The following is a 17432-nucleotide window of genomic DNA, read 5'->3' as shown; positions in this document are numbered from 1 at the left end:
GGTATAGAGAAGGGTTGGGGATTTGGAATGTTAATTTGAGTCTGGATGTGTTGTGTCACTGTGGACAAAGTCCTCTCACTTTGCCCTGTTGGTGGAAGTGCATTATGCAGAAATCACAGCGATTGTATCAAGTTATCTTGCTGCAGGTTTTGGCCATGCATCTGCRTTTGGGAGCAGAGTGGGACTGTGCTGGGATACTGTGAGGGAGATGAGCTCCATAACAAAGGCAACAATTCAGCTGAGGAAAAGCAGCTGGAACAGAGCACAGTAAACATGGACTCAGAAAGGGTCCAAAAGCTAAAAGAGAATCATTTTATTTGAATGAAATCAATGATGAGATTGAAGAAATCATTGATGAGAAGGGAAGGAGAGCTTGAGYGGATTAAAATCAGGACGTTGTTGAACATGCTGGCTGCAGAGCRGAGGAGAAGTGTGACAAATGAGGGATCAGCTCACTAGGGATGTCCCCTCTGTGTTATGGCCAGGAAATCCTTGCTGCAGGGACCCACAAATGTGGCATCCCCGTTCCTGGCTGCAGCACGGGTGGCCTGAGCCGTGCCAGGGCTGTCCCCAACACACAGGGACACGCTGGGACAATGTGTGCAACATCAGCCTGTGCCTGTGGACATCTCAACAGGCAACAGAGATAATTGAAAGAGTTGATGAGACATTTTTATTATTCCCATGGAATTATATGGAATTATCATTTTAAATGAAGGTGACAGGTTTAGAATATGTATTTCAGAGTGAAATTAATGCTGTTTTTTGGAAGGCTGGCCAGTGGGCTGTCCCTGTCCCAGCTTGGGACAGTCAGTGCAGGATCCCTGTGCTGTTCCCAGAGCACAGGGAGCACATTGCTGTGCCCAGCTCATGCTGGCAGCTGTGCTGGCACATCTGGCACAGCTGCTGGGAGCTCCAGGAGCAGGGACCAGCACAGGCACCCTGTGAACCCGTGCACACCCAGGAGCTGCTGTGGCTGCAGCACAAACACTCGCCCTGGAACAGAGCTGGAGAGGTTAATTGGGCTGGGAGGCACGTGCTGCCTGAAGCCTCTGATGAAAATGTTGATTCAAGARGCTGTGGCTCTGGTGGGTTTGTACGGCTGTAATTATTTCTAAACTTCCTTTTCGGTGCAGCTGGCACCAGCCTGGCCTGACCTGATTCACTTACAATTTGTCAGCTCTGATCTATAGGGTGCAGAGAAGCTGCTGACTGAGCAGCATGTTAGAAATCCACAATTTAAACCAAAACTCAGATTTTAAATGTCCCGTGGGGTGCTGCAGGCAGGGCAGGGTACAGCTGTGCCCGTGGTGCCCAGGCTGGTGGGTGTCACAGAGGGTTTGTGGCGGGCACACAGTGAGCGGGCAGTGCCYGGGCAGATGCAGAAATACTGACTTGTGTTTTCTCTTGTTCTCTCTTTTGTGCCCAAGGTTTGAGCATCCGAGGAGCCCAGGAGGAGGACCCTCCCGACCCTCAGCTAATGAGACTAGACAATATGCTTCTGGCAGAAGGAGTCTCGGGTCCGGAGAAAGGTGGGGGATCGGCGGCAGCAGCCGCAGCCGCAGCAGCCTCTGGAGGGTCTTCAGATAACTCTATTGAACACTCAGATTACAGAGCCAAATTGACCCAGATCAGACAAATCTATCACACAGAGCTGGAGAAATATGAACAGGTCAGACATCAGCTTCTCACTTGTTTGTGTACCTGATACTGCTCTCCTCTGCTTGCCAGTGCCTGCCACTGCCTGCTCTGCCCACATCCCTCTTCCCTTTCCCCACCCCTTTGCCCATGATGGGAGTCTGTCGGGCTCTGAGGAGCCTCTGGCTGGAGCCAGGACCCGTGTCTTGCATGCCTGAGTGTGTTCTGTTGGCTGTAATGGCACAAGAGCAGCACCCCAGCCCATGTTTCTCCCCTTTGCCCAGCCCATAGGGGCAGAGAGGAGGAGAGGCATCAGTCACTCAGTGTCCCTCTCTCTCTGCCCTGTGACCACACAGCTGGCTCTGGCMAGCCTGGCATCACGGGCAGACATTGGCCATGTCAGCCCACAGGCTCCTGGAGCAGGTGGCAGGAGCCTGGCACAGGACTCAGCCATGGCAGGTTGGATGGTGCAGTTTGGAAGGGAGTGGGCAGTGGGGCATGGGCCCAGGCTTTGGACAGGAGCTGGGGAAATCCTGCTGCAGGAGGTGACAGCATGTGCTGTCTTTGCAGTGGAGACTGTGCTGCAGAGACCTGTGGGTTTGWGTTCACTGCTGGGACCTGAGGACACGTTTGCCACTGGCACTGAGAATATTTGCCACATGCTGGCAGGTGCCAGCAGCACRGTGTGTGTTGGGTGCCAGTGGCACTGCCTCCTCATCTGTGCTGTCTCTATCACTGYGCTGTTCAAGTGGTGAACAAATAACTGAGCAAACACCTGTCAGGGTCCTTGTGCAAATCTGTTCTCCCCTGACTCCCCAAGGCTCCAATACCCCCGTGTGGTGCCCTGGGCTCTCCTGGCCGTGCCAGCTGCAGTTGTGGCACTGGGATGGTGGTGGCTGTCACATTAACCAGCCCCACCCAGCAGCAGTGTGTSTCACAGGCACAGGGACACAGGCTGCAGGCAGATCTGGGCCACAGTGGCGGCAGCTCAGTGCTTGTATTCAGTTCCTGGCAAACATCCTTGCACTCTAATAAGTTTAATGACGTGGGGGAAGCAGGAGCATTTTTTGCCCTGTAGCTCCATTTACAAAGGTTTCAGCTGAAATGTCACAGCCATCCGTCCACACCACAGGAAATTTTGGAGGATGCTCAAGTGCTGCTGGAGCAGGAGGGAGAGGTAGAGCAGAGGATGCGACATGCAGGCTTCCCCGTGGATCCTGACACCCAGCCACGTCTGCTCAACAGACGGGTGATCATTTCCCAGCCTGGCAGCAAACTGTCTCCTGCCAGTTTGTCTCACCACAGTGCCCGAGAGGCAGCCAGGCCTTGGCATCTGAGCCTCTGGCACTGCAGGTTCTGGGAGGCAGCAGCGCTCCTGCAGCGGGGAGAAACGCTGGGCACCTGTGTGTGCCACAGAGCCGCTCCTGCCATCCCTGCCATCCCTGCCATCCCTGCCATCCCTGCCACCCCTGCCATCCCTGCCACCCTGCTACCCCTGCCATCCCCCCACATCCCTGCCATCCCTGCCACCCCTGCCATCCCTGCCACCCTGCCATCCATCCATCCTGCCACCCCTCTCATCCCTACCATCCCTGCCATCCCATGGCAGCAGGACCAGAGTGCCCTCCTGGAGACACTTTCCATGCAGAGTTTGATCCTGATATTTGTTGCCAGTCAGGGGAATGCACTCAGGGAAAAGAAAAAAAAAGAGAAAGAGAAATGGAAAGTGTGTCACGCCATCAGCCAGCGCTCCCTTGCCGGGCGCCGGGAGAAATGGCCACGCACAGGCAGCGCCTCCATAATTTACAGCTCCTATAACAGAGATGACATATTGAAAGCTATCTGCTGTAATTACACTGAAATACATTTTTTGCTGTAGGCAAAAGTACTGTAAGGGTCCCAGGCCTCCCGGAGCAGCTGGGAACCCACTTCCCAAGTTCACAGATGTCTCCTGAATTCACCCCCGGTTGGGTGAAGTGTGGCAGCTCAGAAGCCACCACCAGCCTCACAGGGCACTGGTGCCACCCTGCCCCTGAACATTGTTTTGGGCCATTTCCTCTCTTTTTCCTGCACAGACGTGRTGAAGCACTGAGGCAGCAGGAGCATCCCTGCCCCTACAAGGTTTCTGAGCAGGTTAACAAGGCCATCACTTATAACCTGACATTATTAATAATGTCTCAGGCACCAAGCAGAGGCCTGAAAAATAGTCCTGGAAAAGGGATCAAGTAGCTCGGACGCTATAAATAAACAAGAGAAACAAGACAAAGCATCAGAGTGTTCTGAGCTTCCCCCACTGTGCTGTGTGAGGCAGCTCTGTGCAGGGGAGCTGCTGGGGAGATGAATTCAACTCAGCCTCTCCAAGCAATTGTAGCCAAAACAGTCTCATCAGGCAACTGAAGTAAAGTCAGGGAAAGGTTTTTGCTTCTTGAAAGCAAGAAACTGATTTTTTTCTTTTSAATGTCCRCTTTTTGATATTGTRTCTCTTATAGAAGAGACGYACCTGAAAATATTTCYAATGCAACAGTTGCCARTTTTATTGTACTTTAAAATTGATTCCTGGGATCTGAAAGCAAGGGAGCTTGTAGCAAGCTGCGTACCTGGAATGTCCATCCCGTGCTGAATTCTTGGGTTCAGCTGCATTTTGGAACAGTCAGAGCTGCTGTGTGATCTCAGCTGCTGCATTTTGGTACCTGTGTCCCCTTCCCTTCTGTGCAGGGTGAGCCAAAGCTGGTGCTCCTGCCATCATTGGAGGGCTGGACATCAACTTTTGCTTGCTTGGGCTGTGCCCTGATGAAAAAAGGAGAATATACTGATGGAAAGTGAGGATGTGCCCCATGCTCTGTGCCCTCAGCATGGCAGGAGAATGGCTCTGCCCAGGGTCGCCCAGCCTCGCCAAGCACTGCCTCCAATGGGTGCTGCAAGGATGTAAATTAGCCTGTAATTTACTTTCAGTAGTGTAAAGAAAAAAAAAATCACTTTGCCTGAAGTGTATGCATCTTTCTTAAGGGTGTACCCAGATTTTAATTATCTAAATGTAAATACTTAACGAATTTTACTTAGAGTAATGAGCTAAAGTGCACACTACATAAATGAGATGTTCTAATTAATCATGTATGAACTACTGGTTTAAAGAAAAGCTATGTGAATTCTGCGAATGTTGGGCTATTGCCAAATTGCTAATCAGCATTTGCATTCATAGATGGCTTCACTTAATAAGTTGTGAGACGTTCAGCAAATGTTATAGGAAATTATGAGTTTTTAGATGCATAAACTTTTCACTTTTAACTCTTTCCCTCACATAATCTATTGAAATGTTGGTGAATCCTTGAAAATACGTCAGACCTATTATGTAGATATTTTGAAGCCCAGCTTTAGAGGGAAGAGGGGAGCTAGCAGARTTTTTGGCAGGTTCCAGCCTGCAAAGGAAAGGCAGGACAGCAATGTGATGGCTGCTTGGATGTGCAGAGCTCAGACCAGGGGATTGATTCCTGCTGGTGGTGTCACCTGAGGTTTATATCAGCATGTCACAGTTTGGGAATGAAGGGCTGCGACCACAGTCAAGTCTGGGAATGCTGCGGGCACACAGCACAGGCCAGGCTGGGGCACAGTGGCACTGGAACCCACAAAAGGTGCTCAGAAAGGTCTCAGTTCCTCGGTGTGCAGGGCTCAGAGCTCAGGGCTGCCCTGGCCAGCATTGCCCATCTCCTGTGAGGTGTGTGGGTTCTGTGTGGGTTCCTATTCATACCCTGCTCCTGCCTGCACTGCCTCAACTGCTCCTCTGCACTGGGATCTGATGGGGACATGGGCACGGGGAAAGGGCTCCATGGCAGGAGCAGTGCCATGGTCACTCAGCTCTCCTGGCTGCCCCAGCTCTCCTGGACAGGGTGTGGGGGATCCTGTGGCCATGGGCACAGGGAAAGGGCTCCATGGCAGGAGCAGTGCCATGGTCACTCAGCTCTCCTGGCTGGACAGGGTGTGTGGATCCTGTGGCCATGGGCATGGGGAAAGGGCTCCATGGCAGAGGCAGTGCCATGGTCACTCAGCTCTCCTGGACAGGGTGTGTGGATCCTGTGGCCACATGTGCAGAGGGGATGGGGCCATGCAAATGTGGGGCCATGCAAAGGTTCCCCAGCGCTGCCTTCTCCCAACAGCAGCTCAGACAGAGCTCGTGTCCYCGTGGGATGGCACAAACCCCTGTCTGAGCCTCTTCTTCCTCCACAGGCATGTAATGAATTTACCACACATGTAATGAACCTCCTCAGAGAACAGAGCCGGACACGTCCCATTTCTCCCAAGGAGATTGAAAGGATGGTGGGCATCATTCATCGAAAGTTCAGCTCCATCCAGATGCAGCTCAAACAAAGCACTTGTGAAGCAGTAATGATTTTAAGATCRAGGTTCCTTGATGCCAGGTAAGGCAGAGGCAAGTGCTGCTGTCTCTTTTGGGGGAAAGCAGTAATTTCTGGGCGCCCAGGAGAGCATGGCTTGATGTGACTGGTGTCCCATGGCAGCAGGGGTGAGTCTGTCAACAAAAGCCTTCATCCACATCTGTGGATGGGACCCCCTATGCAATGGGCTTTCACAAACAGCAAGGTCTTTTCTGCATATTTTAGTGCAAAGACTGGGCTTGTTTGCCCCAGCTCCTGGTTCACTGTTGGAGCTCAGAGCCTGTCCCAGGGCCCACCTGAGYGGGCTGCTGGGAGGCAGACTGTGATTGGGAGGGGGTTTTGAGCCAAAGTGGATTTGTTTTGAAGCCTGATGAGGTGGGATGGTGATACCCATCCCCTTCACAGGGCTCTGTGCAGAGCAGGGCTCTGGCAGCTGGCAGGGCCCGAGGCAGAGCAGGAGTGGAGCCAGGCACAACGGGGAGGAGCAGCAGGCACCATGCAGAGCTCCCTCCTCCAGCAGCTCACGCTTCACACCTGAAAGCTGTGAGSAGCTAAACAAGACCAAAATAATGTTATTAACAAGGAGGTCACTGGCAGGTGTGGGAAATCAGGGTAATTGCAGGCAGTTGGAGGAGATGTCTATGGAGAGCTCCAGGAACGCAAAGGTAGAGCCTGCAGATGTACATTTTAAAGTGATTTCTTTAAAAAGGAGGAAGGTAAATAAGGCAAAATGAGCGGAAGCATAGTAATGAGATAAACATAGCTCTAGGGAGGGAGGCTGCTGCTCCAGGATCAGCACAGTTATACTCTGATACTCTGCAAGGGCACACTGGGGATTGCGCTTGGCTGCGGAGGGCCTGGGGCACCAGTGCTGATTGCAACAGCCCTGGGGGAAGCAGCTCCGAGGAAATGTTCAACAGGAGCTTTCCAATGTTCTGCAGAAGGAGAGCAGCCGTTGGCACACAGGGATGGCACTGCAGCTGTGCAGGCRCTGCCACCATGGCGAGGGCTGATGGCTTCTGGTGGCTTCTGGTGGCCACAGCGTGTGCGGGTGCTCTGGCAAGGTGACACACTTGGTGTCTGTCCCAGGCCAGAGCCCTGCAGCCCATGGCAGGAGGGAACACAGATGGGTTTTACCTGCAAAGGCTGAAATCCMCTTGCTGTTGGAAGCCAATTAGCTCAGGGAGGGCCATGTGAGGACACATCAGCACCCTTGCCCTGCCCTGTCCTGTGCTCACCCTGGGGAGCTGAGTGGGGACCCAGCTGACCTGTGCAGGAGGGAACCAGGGCAAGGAGCTCTGCCAGGCTGCTGCTGGCATTGAGGGGCTCTGTGGCCTGGAGTTTTGGGTGGGCTGTGTACCCAGTGGGTGTGGAGGAGATGCAGAGAGGCTGCACCGTGGCCTGTGCCCCCATGGCATGAGCCCCGTGGCGAGTTTGGGGTGTTAAGCTGGAGGCAGAGTCCAGARCCCTGCAGGGCTGGGTGCAGATCGTGGTGTTGGGGTGCCCAAAGGGATCAGGGTGCCAGGATAGCTCCCTGTGTTGCTCTGTGCTGCAGCACAGGCTGTGAAATGTGGGCTGCTGCCCCCATCCAACCCTGCTGGCATCTGGAGGAACAGTGGTGGTTTTCCATTTCTCATTTCAGACGGAAAAGGCGTAACTTCAGTAAACAAGCCACGGAAATCTTGAACGAGTATTTTTACTCCCACCTCAGTAATCCCTACCCCAGTGAAGAAGCCAAAGAAGAGCTGGCAAAGAAATGCAGCATCACAGTATCACAGGTAAGCATCAGGGAGGTTTCCCTGCACCCCATAGTCTGTCAGGTTTGTGATGCTGCTGTCTCCCCCAGGCTCTGAGGTGGTTCCAGTGGAGGGAAGTGGAACAAAGCAGAGCCTGCCCAAAGCACCTCTGAGCCCTTCATATTGGTGTGTTGGCCATGAGGAGGTTTGAGGGCAATGGGACATGGCTGAGCTCTGCAGGAAAGGCAGCATGTCCCTGATGGCTGAGGCTGTGCTGGAGTACAAAGGTGCTGTGCACAGAGGAGAAGACAAAAAAAAACTCAACCAGTGAGGTTGAGTCTTGCTCTGCTCTGAACTCRTTACAGCTGACCAGGATTTTGGGGAAAGGACAGTTTATTGACAAATTTAGGATCTATCATTATAGATCCAAATTTCTTTGATTGCTCAAAATTGTTTYTCTAAGCCAACCAGAAATTCAGCCTCTAGTTACACTGAAGTGACTCGAGTGGCTTCTCTGTGGCAAAACTGCATTAGGCACATTGCTCCTTTTACCACATGTAACAGCTGTTCCTGTGAAGTTAATGCAAGAAATGCAGCATCTCCCCAGTCAGGATTGTGCCATTTTTGGCTGTGGCTGCTTTCTGTGGGCCAAAGTACCTGTCCAGCTCAGACTGGGGTCTCTCAGCAGTGCTCAGCCTGATGAAACCATCAAGTTTTCCTTCACCAGGCGGTTTAAAAAGCAAAACACCACTTTGTGTTCTGTGTGGCCTGCATGTTTGATAGAAACCCAATTATTCCAACAAAAATCTGGCTGTACAAGGAGAAGAAGTTGAACTTGGGGGGCAGTGAAGTGTCCTGGAAGTTTCCAAGTTCTCCAGCCAGCCCATTCCTCCCTCAGCTCCCTTATCAATATTTCAGGTCCTGAGAGGAACAGTGCCTGCAGCACGTGTGTTAACTATTAATGATTGCAGGCTGCACTATTGGCATTATTAACAATGCAACCTTTAGCTTTATAATTACGACCAGAGTTGAGATTTACTTTATAGGTCTCCATTGAAAGCATGAAAAATTCAGGCACTTTATTGAAGACTTTCAAATGAAAGGCTGCCCAGCTCCGAATTTGGAGTTATTTGATTTTGGATGCCCCCAGAGCTGCCCCAGGACATGTTTGTGTGCTTTGCTGTCTCCTCAGCTGCACATACCACACTCTGAGCAGGGTGGGAACCCCTGTGCTCAGTGCCTGGGGAAGGTGCAGGATGGAGATGGAGGCAGTTTCTCCCATTCCACTGACAAATAGCTGTGCTGRTGGGCAGGAAGTTTGGCCTAGAAATACCAACTGACCCTGCAGTTGTGCCACACAGCTTTTCGAGGTGCCTTTGGAAATCAAAAATTAGGATATCCATGCTGTTCATGCTCTTAACTGTAAGAGCAGATCCATCAGCCACTCAAGCAAGCAGCTGATCACAGGCATCCCTCTCTCTCATACGTGCTCTCTCCCAKTAGATGATACGTGGCCCTATTTCCAGGCTTTCCCATCTCATCCCGAGCTTTTCTAAGTCATTTATAGATCTTGCCAGAGTGAAGCTCCAGCCATGGCCGAGGGCCCAGCCCTGGTACCAGGGTGAGTGGGTAGCACTGTCCTTGCACCAGGCTGGTAATGTCACCCAGCAAGGCTGAGGCTGCTGTGGACACTTCTACAATGCAGCTACTCCCATCACTCACTCAGACTTCCTAATGCATTCAAGAAACAACTAATTCATGTCTCTATCAAATATTAAAGACAAACCTATATTCCTGTCACAGGCTCTGTGCCATTGCTGGGTTGTTGGACCATCTGCTTGCCTTTTATTTCATTCTAGAGCATATACATTAAATCTTATCAAACAACCAATTAAGAAAGAAATCAGATCTATTAGCACTAGAAGCAATCAGTTATGGCTTCTCAAATGGTCTATCTCATTTCCTTCAGTCACTTCAGCCTTATCTAGATGGAGCTTTTTAACTGTCCACTTGGCAGGATCACTAASCACTTCCCTGCCAGGCACGATTCACTGGTGGGTGCAGAGGGAACAGCTTTTCAGTAGGTTTGGTGGGCTCTTTCTCATTTTATCTCTCCCAATTCATTAACCAAACCTGAAGAATTTTTAGTTTCTTTAAGCTGGTGTGGATGGCATGGCCTCTCCTGGCTATAGAGCAGGGTGTATGTTTTTGAGGCTGTGCAGCAGAAGAGCTCTGAGCAGAGCAGAGCACCCCACACACTGCAGAACTCAGAGCATGCAATGCACAGCTCAGGGTGAATTGAGCAGCCATTGGAACCCTGGCAGGAGCAGCATCACAGGGAACAAACAATGGCATCTGAGGAAGCTCAGGGCTTTCAGAAAAGATCTCTAAGTGTGCATATTTTCAGCCTTGACCAAGTGTCCCTTGGACATTGCTGTGCTTGTCACCATGCCCCATTTACCTCCTGTGCTGCAAACACCCYGGAGGGGCAAAGAGCTGGAAAAAGGAATCAATAACACTCAGAGATGGCTTTGGAAACTCTGGAGCTGTTGGCTCATCTTTGATGAAGAGGTTTTGTCCTTCCCCTGGCTGAACCAGGCTCCTCTGGAGCCTCTCCTAACGATGATCCCAAGTGTTTCTCTCTTGTACTGTCAGTGCCTTGTACATGCTGGGGGCACGTTCGTGGCAGAACATCTTCTCTCTCAAACACTTAATTAGTGAGTGTTTTGGGTCATCCTCCCCCCAGATTAAGCCACTGACTGGAAATCCTGCTGCCATGGCACTTTACTGAGCTGCAGAGAAAATTGTCTCCCAGAATGGTTTCATTGCAGCTGGGAGATCGATGGTTTCACTTTTGATATTGGTGTTTAAAATAATATGTAGAATGAGAAGGTTTTTCAAGAAAAGCATAAAGACAAACTATTTATTAAGATGAACACCTCACACAATTTCATTTTTAAGAGTGTGGGAAAGGTAATTCTGGGGAAAAAAATGTCCTTAGCAGAGAAAATTGTTGGCTGTAATTTAGAGCTACCCCATCAACACATGTTGGAGGGAGATAAAGTGTATCATCTGTTCTCTCCTACGTGGCTGCGAGGCTGATGTTTTATACTTTTGCAGATGAGCCTCTTTCAGGGTGTCACAAATGCCCATCACAAGGGCTGGAGAGAGGGCACAGCCAGTGCTGAGAGTGGGACAGTGGGGTACAGCAATAGCATCTTTCACTGCTCCAAACAAAAGAAGGATGGGGTTGACAATTTAACATTGCTTTACAGAACGGAGGCTGCATCCAGCACCCCTCTGGCCCYTGCATTTTCTGAGTGTTTTTGTGCAGGGAAAACTGTGGATGGAGGGGCTCTTACCCCTGGATTTCATGTGGGAAGCAAGGAAAAAATAATGAAATCATGAATACAGCATAATGAAATAGATCTGGAGGTAAAATTCTTGGGTTTAGGTCATAGATTGTGGAACAGACTCTGTGCTACAAACATGGAACCACAATGGAAAGATTTCCATGATCCCTCAATCTGTAGTTGCCTAATTCCAGCAGCAATGCTCATGTCAGCTGCCTCTTTGCCCAATGAGCACTGATTTATCCCAGGAAATCAGCCACTCTGGAGATACCAGGCAGGCCTGCCCCAGCCCAAATCCCACATTAGGCATCTTGATGATTTCAGTAATAAWTTATTGTCTTTTTATTTAACATTGCAATTAACATGATAAATAAGTGCAACAGTATTGTTTGGAATGTAATATACAATTAAGCCCAATTAATTAATTGGCCTTCAATGATCAGGAGGAGAAAGATGCTCATTGTTTTTTTTTTATGTGAATAGATAGTTTGTTTTAATGAAAAATRTGTTGTGAGGCAGCTCATGATGGAGAAAACTTCCATGTTTGGGGTGAGCACAGGGCTGGGTCCCTGTGCCTGCATCCCCATCTTCTCTTGGGCACAGAGACAGGGACTGCAGCACCCTGGGGTGCTGTGGCTCCTCTGCAGCCCCAATTCCGTGCAGGGTTTGTGTGTGTTTCAGTCTCAGGAAGAGTTGAACATTTCTGGATATTCATTTAGATGTGGTGTGCGGGTTAAACATAACGTACGAGCCCTGCTCCTCTCATTGCTTCCAATTAAACCTTGCTTGTTAGTTTAACCTCTAGGTAATCCCATCAAACAATTGATGTCAAGGAAACACTGCCCACAGTGGCTCTGGATGAGTGGCCATTAATTTTAATTGCCTTGATATTAAAGATTAAGAAGTATTGGGACTAGCAGAATGGAAACGATCTGATGTCAAGCAAATCCACTCATTGAGGCTTCCCCAGGCTGCTGGTGATATTAAAATTTTACTGTGAGAATTAAATAAACCTTTATTAGTGATGGCTGTTGTTTGATTGGTCCAGGAGCGTGCATAAACAGAGGGGTCTCATGCACATCCGTGGACAATACAGTTGATGTGCAGAGATTCCTCAATTATGATACTGTTAATAAAGCATAATCTGATTGTACACAATAATTATTTGCTGGGTTTCATTAATGTATTATTGCTTCTCTGACTGACAAGGTGATATTAAGTGCAATATATAGAATATAGTGGAGTATTATCAGGGGAGCAGGATGTATAAGGTACCTTCCAYATTACTGGTAAAGGCCAGAGATTTTCCTTTAATTGTGGTTAAACAAAAGCTGTGCTGCATCAAATACAGAGTTTGATTCGTGCCTCAGCAGGGTCCTGAGCTGGGTGCTGTGACTGGACCCCAGTCCCTGCCACGTGCTGTGCCTGCCTGATAAGCACTGGGCTATTACTGGTCCCCTGCCCTTTATCTCTGGCTTGTTGCAGTTGTTATTTTATCTCAGCCRTGTTGGCCATTGTCCATGTTCCAAACTGGGTTTGTTATTTAGAAACTCCTTTCCAGCAGCTGAAGTTAAACAAAGCCTCTAAGCAGGATTGTAGGAACTTTCCTGAGCGGCTCCAGCCGTGACCCCTGTGTGGGTTAATAGCCAGTGCCCTGGGAGCCAGCTTGGCTTCGGTACAGCATCTTCAAAGGGAGATGACAAAGTGACTTTTCAGCCATTATTGATTTATATGATTCCTTTCATTTTCAGCCAACCAAACACCATTCTGTGAGTGGGCTGCCAAGGTCGTTCCAGCCCAAAAATAAAGAACAATTGCTCTCACTGCCYGCTCGCCCTCAGTCAAGCGGACCCTGGTGCCCCCTGAGCAGCTTTCGGGGTCTCGCACCAGTTTTTTTGACAAATGGCCAGTGGTGGTGGGGGACAATGCTGTGCTCAGTGGTACAGCAAGCTCCAGGGTTCGTGTGGTCATCATTCACTCGTTGTGCCTCAGTTTGCCAGCAGAACAGCACAGCCAGGTCTTGCTCAGCTCCATGGTGATGTTTAACTGCTCCGGGTTAGTGCTCAGTTACCTGGAGCAGATATGACAAACAGGACATTTCAAAGAGATCCTGCTTTGTCACACCAAGCCCTTTGTGTCCCTCACCCTCCCCATCTCTCCCCACTGCAGGTGTCCAACTGGTTTGGCAATAAGAGAATCAGGTACAAGAAGAACATCGGCAAGTTCCAGGAGGAAGCCAATCTGTACGCGGCAAAGACGGCGGTGACCGCAGCGCACGCCGTGGCCGCGGCCGTCCAGAACAACCAGACCAACTCCCCCACCACACCAAACTCTGGTACGTACCCCGCTGTGTCTGAGCCTCCTGAAGGGCTCTCTGTGCCCCAGTGAGCTCGGTTGGGATGAGGAGGATGCAGCTYCTTGGCAGGGCAGCCCCAGTCACGGCACGGGGAGCCCGAGGATCTGCAGTTTGCACCACTGGGGGTGGTCCCAGMAAAGCTCCCACAGCCCTACAGGAGAGTGGAGTGGGGCCCATGTAATTCCTGCAGCTGCCTGGTTCAGCCTTCTGGAACCTTCTTTGTTTCTGTAGTTGCTTTAAGCTTTTTCTCATTCATTGAAAAGAATGTAAAATGGGGCAGAGGTCCAAGTCTGGTTTTGTAGAACTGTTCAATTTATTGTCAAGATAACAAYGAAATAGAGGAATATTTTAACGTGCTAATTAGAGTTTAAACTCTGGATGCTTGATATTACAATTAGAAATGTAAGGATGGAACTTAAATTTGGAATTCTGCTGTAGGTCTCGCTGGTGTGTTGATGACATTTTGCAAGTCTGAACATTGCATTAGTCAGGGAGTGAGTGAGGGGGGTGCTGCTCTTTTGGGCTCCAGGGGCAAAGGTTGCCACAAGAACAGACACTATTTGTAGTCAAGTTTTGCTCTGACTTAGTGTGGACAATTTTTAAAGCATATAGAGAACCACGGGGAAAAGAAGACTTTATCAAAAGGAAGCAAGAAAAAGGTTCCTACCCTGACAGTAATAAAACACATAGTTGGGAACTGCCAGCCATTTCCTTTGGAAGGAAACATGAAGCACAGGCTCAAAATGAGTATTTGGTGGTGACACCTCATGATGGAGTGATCCTCAGGGAGAAAGCTCTGATATGGAAAAGTGTTGTTGTCCAGGCTTCCAGAGGGAAGAGCTGCCCTGGGCTGCAGGGATTTCCAAATGAGCCCAGCACAGTGCTCTGGTTCAGGGTGAGATCTGGGCAGCCCCTGCCCAATGTGGTGCCTGGTATGGGGTGCCCATGGGCACACTCACCCCATGCCAGGGCAGCCTCTTCCCCTCCACTGAGCTCTGCCTGTCCTCTCCTCTCCTGCTGCTTCTCCTTCCCCTGCCCTCAGGTCTCGAGGTGATGTTTTTGCAGCTCTCTGTTATTCAGCTACCTAACTCTTTCCTTTCCAGGTTCTTCTGGTTCTTTTAACCTCCCAAATTCTGGGGACATGTTCATGAACATGCAGAGTCTGAATGGGGATTCTTACCAGGGGTCCCAAGTCGGAGCCAATGTGCAGTCACAGGTAGGAGAAATGCCCCCAGCAGGGCCTTTCTGGCAGGGTAGGGTTTGGGCTAAAAATTCCACCTTACTCTGGCTCTATTAACTGGTCTGGGCCTCGCTGCAGAGTGGAGGCTGCATATTTCTGGATGTGGCCTATTCTTACCCCGGCATTGAATTTCACAAATATAAACGAAAGAGTGATTTTTTTCTGATTGAAATTTTAAGCTTTGTGAATGCATTCGGCTCTGGCTTGAGCTCATGGAATGGGATTGGGTGCATCTGACTTCCATGGACACTGTAAATGCAGTGAAATTTTCTTTCTTTTTTTTCCTTTCTTCCCTCCTTCCCTGCCCTTTAAAAAAAAAACCCCTCCCATCTTTCTTTCATTTATTGGACAAACTTTTATTTATTAATTCATTCATTCATCTATTTATTTACTTAAATGTCAGAACGCATCCGACTGAGCTATTGCAATCCACCTCATTGTCAGTCATTGTTCCAGTCCTCTCTGCAGGGCTGACCCCATGGTTTATGTGCTGTAACACACCATCATCTCCTCCAAACATGCCAGCACACACAGAATATTGCCAGCACTTTGCTGCAGACACTTGGGAAGGAGCAGCGGGAGGAAGTTGTGTTTGGTGGTGTGAGAAGCAGAGATGTATGGGCTGTAACAGGCACGGATTGGTTGAAATTCTGCCAGTCAGTCTTGATTGATAAATTTGCCTTTCATAGAAGATGCTAAACCCTTTTGGCTCACATAATTCAAAATGTTGCCTATTGTAAGTGATGATGTTTTAATAGATTTGGAATGATGAATCCTGTCTCCCCTCTCTTTAAGGTGGATACCCTGCGTCATGTTATCAATCAGACGGGAGGATACAATGATGGCTTGGGAGGAAATTCACTGTACAGTCCACATAATTTAAATGTGAGTACCTGGGGGAACAGTGGTTTGGAGAGCCATAAGCACAGTGGCAGGTAAATGCAGTCATTAATACCTGTATTAATTGCTCGTGCAAACGTGTTGTTTAATATCACATCTTTGGGGATGAGCCACAGAGCAGCCCTTGGTGCAGCTGTAAGGCTTGTTAGTGTTAGAAGAGAGAAATTGCAGATCTGTGCCTATAAATGGTTTGAATTTTTATTTGTTTCAGCCTTATGAGTTAAAAGGTAAAGGCCTTGGAGAGGCTCCCATGGCCCGATGGGCAGGCAGGGAGCTCTGCTGGGTCCTTGCTGCCTGTGCCAGACACCAGCACGGGCTCTGACAGACTTTGATTCACCTTTGGCCATTTCAGGGTGCCCATTTTTCCTGGGTTTGAGCCGTACCTTTGGCCTCCTTACTCCAAACAGGAGCAAGCAGTCAGTGTGGCTAACAGATGCCAGTAAATTGAGGGATGATGGGCTGATGGTGAGAGGTGCTAAATGTGCTCCCGATGGCCGTAAGGGATGGGATGTGACAGTGCCCRGGCTGGGCTCAGGGCTGTGCTGAGMAYGGGATAAATCAGTGTGGGATGTGTTCTTCCTGAGGCATGGAGCTGGCATGGAACACCCCACAGCCTGCTCATCCCTCAYACCCAGCTTGTTTCTCCCACTTACAGCTGCAACAATTAGTGCTTTGTTTGTTTTTTTTTTTAATGTTTCGTATTTGCTTGAGAGGTGATTTTTCTTTGTTTTCCTTCATACTCATGGATTCTAAAATTCCTGTAGAGAATTCCCAGTGCAGTGACCATCCCCCATCACAGGGTTTGTCCTGGTGGTTCCCAACTGGTGTGGGTTGGGGTGCAGGGGCTGAGCAGCCCCAAGAACCCACGAGAAAGGGAATGGGGACACCCAGGGTGAGCTGCTGCAACCACAGGGAAGGGGAGGTTTTCCCCCCGTTTTGAGCTGCCACTTGCCATGAGAGTAAATATTAATGATTTAAAATGTGATTGAAGATGTTCAATTGTAAGGGGAAAAAAGTACCATTAAATACTCAAATCTTTTACATTTGAAATGTCAAATCTTTCTTTTTGGGTTTATAAATAACTCATAATAACCCACAACAAACCATATAAAAAGCCTTTTAGTTGCATTTCTCCTTTTTCATTTAAGTGTTTTGAAATGCTTCAGAGAATTTGCGATATCCTTATCAACATGATAAAATATGAAACTGTGATTGCCTGCAGCATTTTACAGACATGAATTCCATCTTCACTGATGAGGCCTGATAAGGCGCTGTTGTATAATACAGTGCATAATCTCAAACCACCAGAGTAAGGATTAATTTATTTGAAAAAAAGAATGCTTGCTGACAACCTCTCCTCCAGCTGCCAAGCTGAGTAAAAATATTGTACATTTGTTGTTTATAAATTTGGATAAAAGAGGAATGATGTTTACTTCAGATGGAATATCTTTAGACTCATATCTGCACAAGAGTTTTTCTTTCTCTAAGTAGATTCTCGTATCTTTACAAAATAAAAATTCTGCATTYGAGCAGGGTTTTGCCTGTTCAGTGTGAGCAGGGGATGGTGTCGGTGGGGGTTCAGCCTTGGGGTGCACAGCTTGGTGCTGCCGTTAATTCTGCTGAAGGGAAAACCCAAAGCTGTGTGTTTGTCAGGGTAAAGCTGCTCTGTTTGCTGTTTTGTCTGCAGAGGAGATAATTACCGGGCTGCTCTCCCCTGAGCAGCGGCTCAGGGCTCTCTGTTCCTTACAGATGAACGCAGAGCAGGCTGGGTGTGGGGTTTGAGGGGTGGTGGCTGGGGGTATCCTGGCACATTGGCACTCT

At 49.2% G+C, this 17432-nt stretch overlaps 1 protein-coding gene across 1 annotated transcript in view; it reads left to right on the top strand.

The window, feature by feature from the left end:
* Window positions 1-1379: 1379 nt before the first annotated feature.
* Window positions 1380-17432, top strand: part of LOC130586687 (pre-B-cell leukemia transcription factor 3) — a gene marked incomplete at its 5' end in the record, with an annotated part of 21811 nt that continues 5758 nt past the window's right edge. Inside the window, 6 exons of the mRNA XM_057387568.1 lie at window positions 1380-1672; window positions 5860-6050; window positions 7669-7804; window positions 13285-13450; window positions 14575-14687; window positions 15507-15596. Coding sequence (XP_057243551.1) covers window positions 1380-1672; window positions 5860-6050; window positions 7669-7804; window positions 13285-13450; window positions 14575-14687; window positions 15507-15596 — 989 coding nt within the window. The remainder of the gene's footprint in view (window positions 1673-5859; window positions 6051-7668; window positions 7805-13284; window positions 13451-14574; window positions 14688-15506; window positions 15597-17432) is intronic.

The sequence above is a fragment of the Malurus melanocephalus genome, unplaced genomic scaffold (genome assembly GCF_030028575.1).
Source record: "Malurus melanocephalus ecotype Western Australia unplaced genomic scaffold, MMel_1.1 scaffold_1255, whole genome shotgun sequence".
Lineage (NCBI taxonomy): Eukaryota > Metazoa > Chordata > Aves > Passeriformes > Maluridae > Malurus > Malurus melanocephalus.
Note: the sequence above shows the minus strand (reverse complement) of the source record. Positions and strands in the feature narration are given on the sequence as shown.